This window comes from Aythya marila (assembly GCF_965140915.1).
Source record: "Aythya marila genome assembly, contig: HAP1_HAP1_SCAFFOLD_158, whole genome shotgun sequence".
In the NCBI taxonomy this organism is placed as follows: domain Eukaryota; kingdom Metazoa; phylum Chordata; class Aves; order Anseriformes; family Anatidae; genus Aythya; species Aythya marila.
The window spans coordinates 1,280,505-1,291,497 of record NW_028136675.1 but is presented as its reverse complement, the minus strand read 5'-3'; the positions used below and the strand labels follow the sequence as shown (position 1 = coordinate 1,291,497).

At 49.0% G+C, this 10,993-nt stretch overlaps 1 protein-coding gene across 1 annotated transcript; it reads right to left on the bottom strand.

The window, feature by feature from the left end:
* Positions 1 to 1,934: 1,934 nt before the first annotated feature.
* LOC309891591 (olfactory receptor 14A16-like) lies at positions 1,935 to 2,867 on the bottom strand (the record flags this gene model as incomplete). The annotated part of the gene is made up of 1 exon (XM_082785942.1): positions 1,935 to 2,867. The coding sequence occupies one exon, from the start codon at positions 2,865 to 2,867 to the stop codon at positions 1,935 to 1,937; it is 933 nt and encodes a 310-aa protein (XP_082642068.1).
* Between the last annotated feature and the right edge of the window lie 8,126 nt (positions 2,868 to 10,993).

Below are 10,993 nucleotides of genomic sequence, written 5' to 3'. Positions count from 1 at the left end.
TCTAGTTCGACGCTGTATTGGGGCGCACATGGCGGTAGTCTCTCCCAGATTTCCTCAGGCTCTGGTTCCCCACCGGCACCCCTGGCTTCCTCAGCTGACCCACCCCATAGCTTCCGTAATTTTGATACGACCTTCACAAGGATTTCCATCTTCCTTATTGGTCCAGGAGCATCCTCCCTGCCGGGCTGGTCCCACCACTCCAGCCGCCCTTCACCTGAATCCAGGAGTTTTCCCGGGTTTTGGCACCACTTGTTGCCTTCACGGGGTAGTGGCGACCTGGTTCAGGAACGGCACGGCGACCAACCCCAGGCCGCTCAGTCCATCGGCTCTCAGACACCAATGTGGTGGATGGCAAATGGCGTTTATTGTCGAGTCACATGGTGTTATATAGGCGAGGCCCATAACGTCACTTCCGCTTGCTTATGTCACAGACCACGCTCTACTGCCCGTCAAAGGAGGGGCTCCACCTTTCCGTACAGCACGACATCTTCCGGAGGCCAGACCCTAACTACCCACAGGGTGTCCAGAGAAGAGCCCAGCCCAGACCCTGCTCTGCTGGTCCTCCCTGTCTCTCCCAGGAGGCCAGCCCAGCTCAGCCCATCCCCAACTCTCCACACCTCCTTCTCCTTTCCCCAGCCCAGCCCAGCCCAGAAGAGCAGCCAAGGCTGGGAAGGCCCCAAAGCAGCAAATGGAGGAGTGGAGGGCAGTGGCAGTGTCTCTGCTGCTGAAATTTGCAGGAAATTCCCTTCCCACAGGCATTCTGCAACACTGTATGCTAGTCCCACTCCCCAGCACAGCACAGCACAGCACAGCACCACACTGCTGGCCCTGGGGCTCCTCAGGCAGCACCACTGCACACACAGCACCCTGCTCTTCTCCTGGGACACCCCATGTCCCACACAGTCTTGCCCCAGCCCAGCACGTCTGGGCTGGCCTGAGCAGACATTCCTGCAGCCCCTGCCCATGCTGCCCACAGCCCCCCAGCTGGCGGTGCTGCCCTGCAGAGCGAGGGGACTGTGGTGCGCGGGGCTGTGGGGGCACTCTGCAGGGTCGTGCTGGTCAGGCTGGGAAGTCAGAGCCAGCCGGTGTGGGGCACTGCCACTGAGTGCCTCCCACACAAGTGGTTCCTTGGCCATGGAGGGTGCGCACAGATAGCCCGCCTTCTTCAGAGTCAGAGACTCATGGAATAGCCTGACTAGGAGGAACCCACAAGGATCATCAAGTCCAACTCATTTCCAATGTCATTAGATGTTTTGGGGTGGTTCACTGTATTCAGTCTATGAAATTTCACCAGAGGAATAACAACAAATCCAGCAGATTGTTTTCCCTATGCCTGCTGCGTTTCCTGGAGTTGCAGAGCTCTCCTTGCCCTGATTTAGCACCTTGAATGCTTTAGCACCTGGGTGCCTCCACATTGGACAGACTCATGTTCTGTATGTTCCATGCTCTCCTGCCTCTCCTGAGCAACAAGAAGAATCAGTCCTCACAGTAACACAAGGGCTCTGAACAGGAATGTGGGAGGTGAAAGAGAGCAGCCTAGAAAATAAATAAATAAATAAATAAATAAATCCTGGGGCCCCCTGGCAGTGCTGCTGTGCCAGGGCTCTTTTTCCCTCCACCTTTCCACACATCCAAGTGCCCCTGCAGCTCCACCACAGGTCTCTGAGGAAGGATCTCAGGCAAGCAAATCACAGCAGGGTTCTTTCTTTTATTGAAATACACAGAGAACCTAGCTTCTCGTTTACTCCATGTCTCAGAGTCACACGGACAGGTAGATACTGAAATGGAAGGGGACGAATAATGACATTTTTGTGTACAACACTATCACACGTAAATCAAAGATAAGATAATGCAACACAACCACACACAAATTTCCAACAACTAGGCCTGTAATGAGCTACATTATAAATGATACGCAGAGGAAGAACAGCAGTTTATTGGTTCTCAAAATATCCAGTTACCAATTTGCACACTGCATCCTTGAGCTCCTTGTTCCTCATGCTGTAGATGAGGGGGTTCACTGCTGGAGGCACCACTGAATACAAAACTGCCAGCAAAAGATTCAGGGAGGAGGAGGATACAGAGGGGGGCTTCAGATAGTCAAATAATCCAGTGCTGATGAACAGGGAGACGACGGCCAGGTGAGGGAGGCATGTGGAAAAGGCTTTGTGCCGGCCCTGCTCAGAGGGCATCCTCAGCACGGCCCTGAAGATCTGCACATAGGAGAGCACAACATAAAGAAAACATCCAAATGCTAAGCAGGCACTAACCACAAGAAGCCCAACTTCTCTGAGGTAGGCATCAGAGCAAGACAGCTTGAGGATCTGGGGAATTTCACAGAAGAACTGGTCCAGGGCATTGCCTTGGCAGAGGGGAAGGGAAAAGGTATTGACAGTGTGCAGCACAGCATAGAGAAAAGTAATGCCCCAGGCAGCTTCTGCCATGTTGACACAAGTCCTGCTGTTCATTATTGTCGCGTAGTGCAGGGGTTTGCAGATGGCAACATAGCGGTCATAAGCCATGACGGTGAGAAGAGAAAACTCTGCTGAAATGAAAAAGACAAGGAATAAAATCTGAGCAGCACATCCATAGGAGGAAATGGCCCTGGTATCCCACAGGGAATTGGCCATGGCTTTGGGAACAGTGGTGGAGATGCAGCCCAGGTCGAGGAGGGCGAGGTTGAGGAGGAAGAAGTACATGGGGGTGTGGAGGCGGTGGTCACAGGCTACAGCCGTGAGGATGAGGCCATTGCCCAGTAGGGCAGCCAGGTAGATGCCCAGGAAGAGCACGAAGTGCAAGAGCTGCAGCTCACGTGTGGCTGCAAATGGCAGGAGTAGGAACTCAGTGGGGAAGCTGCTGTTGGACATTTGCTGCCTCTGGGCATGGTTGCCTGTCCATGGAGGAATAGAGAGTGACATGTTAGAGAGACTTTTCTGAGCAAAAACTAAACCTTATTTCATAGAAAACATCCTCACCAAGGCTGTATCCTCACTGCCTCTTCATCTCAAGAAGACTTGCTCCTGCCTGGAGCTCTGCATCTGTCTGCCTAAAGATGCCACAGAGACCATGAAGATCCTCTGTAATCTCAGCAGTAATCAGTGCTGCTGGTAAAGAACACCAGGGGTGCATCTCAGGCATCCTCTGGCCAGAGGTATCTCCCTATTTACAGGTGCTGAGAAGGACATCCACCAATCCCACAAGAAACAATGAAGGTTGTGCTGGTGCTGTCTGTAGGCTAAAGGGTGCGGAGTGAAGTTGTGAGGTTCCTCAAAGACCTACACATCTCTTTTAACTGTAATACTCTATGAGTTTAGGTCCCTTCTACAATCCTAACAACACAATTATCATCTCCCTGACTGTCATCCAAAGCAGGAAATTAAAAAATGAGACCTCAGAGAGTGCCATCTTGTCAGTTATGGCAGGTGTTGTTCTTCCCTTTCAAGAATCTCCCCCAGAAATGCCCTGGGGGTGCTGGGGAGATATGAGGAGCCTGGCCCATGTAGCAGCCCCCTGCCAGCAGCAGGACCCTGCTCTGCCCTGGCTTTTTGGTCCTTCCAGCCACAGCTTCTCCCCGCAGTGTCCTGGGTAGCTCCCCGGGCAGGCTGAGTGCTGAGCCTCTCAGGCAGCAGAGGCCCTGCCCCAGCACACAGCTGCTGAGGCACAGCAGGGACCCTGCTCTGCACCACAGCCCTGGGCACCCCTACCTGCACCCTGCTTGCACAGCCTGAAGCCAGCCCCAAGAGAAGGAACCCTCAAGTCCTGTCCCTCTGACAGCTTTGGTAGGTAATCCCTGCTCTGGAGCTTGACATTCTTCTGTTATCCAAAGAAACTCTGAGAGTTCTCCTGAAAGATCCCATAGGCTGTTGGATCTGCCATCAAATCTGAAGATGGCACCAGGAACAACAGCTGCATTGCCCTGCAGAGAGAGACTTACCCTGTTCAGGGCTCTGAAGATTTCTCCTGCAGTGAGCTCTCAGCATCCCCCCTCCACACTGCCTTTAATATCACCCTCCCTTCTCTCACTGCCCTTGTCCCCTGCAGGTAGTGCCCCCAGCCCTGCTGTGCTGTGCAGAGGAGCTGCTCCTGGGCAGAGCTGTCTCTCTGCAGTGCTGCCCGCTTGCCAGGAGCTCCCCTTGGGCCCAGGAGCCCGGCCCAGCTCAGCAGCACAGCTCCAGCCCAACGCCTCTCTGTCTCTCCCCTCTCTTATGTCTTTTGAGATGTCCCTGGGCCTCCAGGGGAACCACCTTTGAAACACACTGAAGTAATTACTGATGTTCCTTCCTTCAGCTGCTGAAGGAATCTCATTTCCAGCTCCATCCTTCCTTATTCAGAAAATGGATGAGGTCCAAGGATCACCTTTCCATGCCCTGTTTTTAGGCAGGACACTCCTGCAAGGACAGGGATGGGTCTTCCTTCTCCCTGCTGATGGAAAGGTTTCAACTGAGCCAACCAAGGCACCTCCTTCTTTGTTTGCTGTCCAGAGGCTAGAAGGGGTCTCTGCTTTCTCCCATGCCTCACATTTGGAAACTGCCCTGGCTATGTTACACAGTGACCATTCACTGCCTCTACTGTGAACAGCACTGGGAGCTCTTGACAAGCCCCTGGGCCTCCAGGGGAATCAACTTGGAATCAAACCGATGCAGTCACTGTTCTTCCTGCTGTCAGCTAGCGAGAGACACCTATTTCCAGTGCTACCTTTTCTCTTAAATCAAAATACGTGTTTGTTATGGGAATCATCTTTTCTTGTTCTTTTATTAGTTAGGACACCCACAAATTTTATTGCATTTCTTTCAAGCACCTGTTGATATTCCAGAGAACTAATCTTTTTCACTGCAAATGAAATCCCTCCGTCTACACAGACTACGCAACCCAGCAAGCTCATAGAGTCATAGAATGTTTGTGGTTAGAAAAGACCTTAAGCTCTAGTTCCAGTTCCCGTGAAATTGGCAGAGTCACCTCCCACTAGACCAGAAGTGCTAAAGGTCCCATCCAGGATCCGAACAGGCTGAGACCCCAACAGGCCAGGAGCCCGGAGCAGCGCCGAGAGATCGAGTTGGTACGGGAGACCAGAGGCGTCAGTGGACTCCGGCAGCCGACCCTCACCGTGTGGTTAGTCGGCACAGAGCAGAGGGGTGGACATCAGGACCCTGCAGCCTGTCTGACATAACCATGGAGGCAGTGGCAGCTGTGCTGAGCTGTGCTGCTTCACTCTAGCATTCTTTTCATAAGAGGTTTATCTTGCAATGAAAAAAGACTATTCGTCCTCAGATCGGTGTTATAACTATTACTAATGACGAACCACATTACTAATGATTTTCACAAACCGCATTTAAGGTTGCAGCTGGCACTGCCTGCAGCCGTATAGCAGATGTTAACACTCTCTTTCCTAACTAGTAATCATGTGTCTCATCCATTTGTGGTGAATGGTCAGTGGCAAAAAGAAAAGGGGGAGAGTAAGGGGCGACAAAGACAGAAACGGTACCAGGAGGATGCCACTGACACTAACAGCATGGGTAATAGGAGTAGTATAAGTGACACAGGTGATGGTGCGGGGCGCTCTGCCTGCTGCTCGCCTTCGCCTGCCTGTGCACTGCTGCCAATGGTGCTAGAGCAAAATGTGAAGACTGCTCAGACGGCAGTGATGAGAGTGCTTGTGTGAAGAAGACGTGTGCTGAATCTGACTTTGTGTGCAACAGTGGTCGGTGTGTGCCAAACAGATGGCAGTGTGATGGGGATCCAGACTGTGAAAATGGGTCTGATGAGAGTGCTGGGCTGTGTCATATGAGAACAGTGTCATGGAAATGTGATGGTGAAAAAGACTGTGACAGTGGAGAAGATGAAGAGAATTGTGGCAATGTGACTTGTAGTGCAGCAGAGTTCACATGCAGCAGTGGACAATGTATTTCCAAAAGCTTTGTCTGCAATGGTCAAGGTGACTGCTCCAGCCACTCGGATGAATCTTTGGAGCAGTGTGGACCCCAGCCTGCACCTCCGGTGAAGTGTTCTGTGAGTGAGGTGCAGTGCAGCTCAGGTGAATGTATCTACAAGAAGTGGTGATGTGACAGAGATCCTTATTGCAAGGATGGAAGTGATGAAATTAACTGCCCTTCTTGGACCTGTGGACCAGACTAGTTCAGATGTGAAGATGGGAACGGTGTCCATAGGAGTAGGCAGTGCAGTGGTGTGAGAGACTGTCTGGATAGCACTGATGAAGCAAACTGTAACAATGTTATTCAGTGCTCTGGACCTGGCAAATTCAAGTGCAGAAGTGGAGAATGCATAGATATCAATAAAGTGTGTAACCAGCAGAGAGACTGCAAGGACTGGGGTGATGAGCCCCTGAAGGAATGCAACATAAATGAATGTGACTGTCCAGCTGGGAAACTGTGGAGATAGTGATGAATGCCAAAACCCTGGTATCTGTAGTCAAATCTGTATCAACCTGAAAGGTGGCTACAAATGTGAATGTAGCCGTGGCTATCAGATGAATCCTGCTACAGCAAAGCAAATTACATAACCGTCGCTTAACTTGTCAGAAGATAAAAAAGAAAGTGTTTCAACAAGCAGCCATGGGAGGGAAGAATCACTGAACCCCTGATGTGAGGGACTGTACCTTGTTTTACTGACTACTGAAACAGCTGTGAGAACCGCAGAAAGGGACCCACGCATCCAGAATAAAAGGACCAGTAACTACTGAAACTTGGAGGGTTGAGTCCGCTCCTGGGAAACTGAAACTCAAGCTAAGGAAGAACTAATATTCTGGCAACAAGGCTCTGCATGAATTAAGGATGCCAAATAAAGGGGACAAGCCTAAAGGGAGAAAAGGGAGAAGGCAAGACCGGGGCAGGACCCTCCACTGCAGTGTGTATGGTCTACCGAGGGAGGCAACCCCTATGGGTATTGACTGCCGAGTGAGAGGGCCTCGACCGGACTTCTCCCACACTAAGATCAGGTTGTCCCGAGAAAATAACATAAAAAAAACTCTTTTTTAAACATAAATAAAATTGTGATTCGTTTTCCAGGAGCTGGATCACCCTGACAGGCCGAACGGTAACACAAGCCTGAATTGACCCTGAAAGCAGGCTTAACTCCTTGACTGAAGGCGTTTGCCTATTATAATCCAGCTACGTGGGCAGAAGACAGATCCTGGGACTATAGGACCCCAGTATATATACTTAATAGAATAATTAGGTTATTAGCTGTAATAGAAATAGTTATAAATGATGAGAACTGATCTAAATGAGTTATAAAGATGAGAACTGCTTTGTATCAAAATTGCCTAGCTTTGGATTATTTACTAGCACAGGAAGGAGAAGTCTGTGGAAAAATTAGCTTTAGTAATTGCTGTTTAAAGATTGATAAAAAGGGTGTTTCTTCCTAGTAGCTGATAGAATGCTATGTTCTGGTTTAGGATGAGAAGAATGTTAATAATATGCTGATGTTTTAATTGTTTTTAATTGTTACAGAGCAGTGCTTACACCAAGCCAAGGACCAAGCCAAATTCAGCTTCTCACTGTCCTGCCAGCAGGCAGGCTGGGAGGAGGGCCGGACTGCTCGGGGTTAGGTTGGGCATCGGACAGCAGGTGATGAGCAATTGCATTGTGCATCACTTGTTTCGTACACATTATTACTAGTAGTACTATTATCATCATTATTGTTATTATTATTGTTATTATTTTCTTGTTTTTATCTCAACTCACAGGCTTCACTTTCCCATTTCTCTCTCCCATCCCAGAGAAGGAGGGGGGAGGTGAGCGAGCAAACACAAACCTGGAAGGATATGGAATGGGATTTATTTTCATGGCTGCCTGATGGACCATGGGTTAAAAGAGTGTTATTTTTATTGTTATGTGGTGTAATTACGTTATTATTTGTACCTTGTATGATACCTTGTCTTACATTATTAATACACCGGGTGATAAATTGTACATTGGTAATAACTTTAAAAAAGGAAGGGAATATGTCAATTATGATGTTTAAGAATTGGACCCACCAAGAACGGACTGATGAAATCCAGTTATTAACAACAGAAGTGACACGAATTGATGATATTAAAAATAAGATAAGGGATTGTGAGGAATGTTTTAACAATTTGTGTCCATAAAGTACAATTCTGTTTGAATCCTGTCTGCCTCTGGGCCCTGCACTGGCAATTTAATTCTTGAACCACAGATGCAGTGTGTCCCAGTCTCCCCCTCATTCTAGTCAATTTATCACTTCTTAAATTTATGAACCTGTTTGCTTTTGTTATTCCGGACTTCTATTTCTAACACTGCTATAGATGTGTCTGTGAATGGCTGGGGAAGAATGTTTTAATTACTCGTGTGTCTGGGAGTTTCAGAACAACTGATAACAACTAGTGACTGTTATGGGATACTATGTGGATCTTTGGTATCTGGTTAGGGGGGGCCGAGAGATAAAGAGGAAGGAGAAAGAAGCTGAAGGGCGGCTGGGAGACAATATTTGAAGAAGGTGTTCCGTAAACTTGGTATGGTGCCCAGTAAGTACAAAGGGGGAGAGGAAGACTGCGAGCCTTCAGCATGGAAGACCCCTAGAGACCCCCAGAAGAGACCCCCAGAGGAGACTGCGCATGCTCCAGTAGGAGGGACTGCACCCCGGAAGCTAATTTTAATAATCTATTTTTTTAGAAGTAGTAATGAATATGTATTAGTCTAGGAGCATAAAAATCAGCTGCTTGATGTAACTGGTGTGTGTCCTGGTGGAGCGGAAACTCCCGGTGCACCCAGCGCTGTTTCCTTTATATTCTTTCAATAAATCCTATTTTTTTATTTAATCCTAATTTGAATCCTGAGCCATTTATAACACAGTTGACCTCAGCCCATCGGTGCAGCCTATCCAGATCCTCCTGCAGAGCTTTCCTACCCTCAAGCAGATCGACACACGCACCTAACTTGGTGTCATCTGCAAACTTACTGAGGGTGCACTCAATGCCCTCGTCCAGATCATCGATGAAGATATTAAATACCATCTGAATAAAGCAATCCTAGCCATCATAACTGTCACATCAACTCCTTCTCTGCAGAATTTGCCTAAAATATATGTTTTCCCAAAGTATATATAAAGTTCTTGAATCACTTTTCCACACATGGGTGGGCATTTCCTTTAGGATGCAATGGAGTTGCTAAAGGCTGCATGAGGAAACGTGAGCCTGGACATGTAGAAGACATTCTGAAGCATGAGCTGGTTGGCAGGCAGAGTACCCGAGGGACTGTGAAGGACATGCATCTGGTACTCCTGGGTGGGATAGAAAGAGGCTTCCTGAGCACAACACCTCCTTGTGACCCTTGTGGATGCTGGCTGTGAGGTCACTTCTGTCCCAGCACCTGTCTGGACAACAGCAGGGAGGCAGAGCCTCTGAGATCACAAAGGCTTTCAGGAAGCTGCCCCCAACAGGATGACTCATTTGGGGAGGCCAGGGGAAATCTGGATGAATAAAGGTGGGAAATTTGGGGGAGAGAAGAGGGACTTGGCTAACAGAAAGGAAAGATCTGGAAGAGGTGAGAGGGGTTCAGGCAAGGCTGTGCTGCTGCAACACTTACTAGGAAAACATCCATGTCAAGCCCTGGCAATATTTCTAAGCAGTAACTATAAGCCCTACCCCTACATCTAAATGCTATCCCTCTCTCTGCAAGGAATTCACTACTCTTATTCCTAACCCCAAATCTCACTTAGCGTGGGTTAGCCAAGTCCCAAATCCATAAGGCCTTACCTTACACTCTTAGCTCAATTCTCACCCTATTCCTCAGCCTTTCATCCCTAGCACTGAATTCCAGCCTTAACATGATTCCTCAACAGAGCCCTGAAGAAAATCCCAACAGATAACACTGTCTCCACACTAGACACAGACTAGAAGCCAACGCAGTAAACACAGGCCTCCCTCTAATACTCTGCCCAACCACTAACCCTGGAAGGCAAGATCTAATCCCTAAACCCTAACCTGAACACCTAAGCCCCAAATCCTGCATTCCTGTGGTCTAGTCACCTAACTGAAGCAGTTTGGCCTCATGAAGCTGAGCAGGGCATGAAAGGTCCTACAGCAATCCCTTGGTCTTGGAGGAGGCAGGTGAGGTGACATGGATGTGGTCAGGTCACAGGACTCAAAGAGGAGATGGGTGGGGATGCTCTGCTGAGGTCAGCTGTGCCTCAGGGTCTCAGGAGGCAGCAGGAGTCCCATGGCTGTGCAGGTGGCTGTTGGGGCACATTCTCAAAGCTTGTTTGACTATTACTTGAACTCCACAGGCTGGAAATACTGCACTGAGCACTTTGGGGAGCTTTCCAGCTCAGAGCAGGGTTAGCACATGCCCTGAGCCAAGCTGGAATATCTTTGAGGAGTCCCCTTGGTCCTGGAATCACCAGCGTGTGTGTCACCCAATGTGTCCTGTCAGGAAATGCATGGGTGTGCAGAGCTGGGCCGTGATAGTGTGGTCCCTGTTGCTCTGGGATGTGTGTGTGTGTTGGGTTTGGTGCAAACACCTGGGCTTGTTTCTAATCTCCCACCTAAGCACAAGTGTGGAATAGCTCACCCCCTGCCAAAACCCTCCTTGTTTTTTCTTTTCCATGGAGGGAAGTGCCAAAAAAAAAAAAAAAAATCTGAGTAATTTTCCCAGTGTTTTCATCTGCTAGCAGCCCCAAAGTAGCAGCAGTGTCTTGCTCATGGGTCTGCTGGTGCTTGTCTGGGCTCTGCTTTTACCTTGCAGGTGGGAGGTTGTATTGGGCTTACATGGAATTGGTAGGGCACAGTGATAAGTGTTTTCAGATTCTAAAGGGGGTTAGGCAAAATTCTCTGAAATTGTCTTTCTCACAGGGGAGATGCTGTCTGTTTCTCTAACTGGAAAGCTCTTCAAGACTTGAAGGAGGATGTACAGCCACTGGGGTGGGTTTCAACCTCCCTCAATTTACTTATGTTTAATTATAAACACCTAATCCCCACTCACTCCCAGGGAGCCACTCAGCCTGTTTTCCAGGACAATCC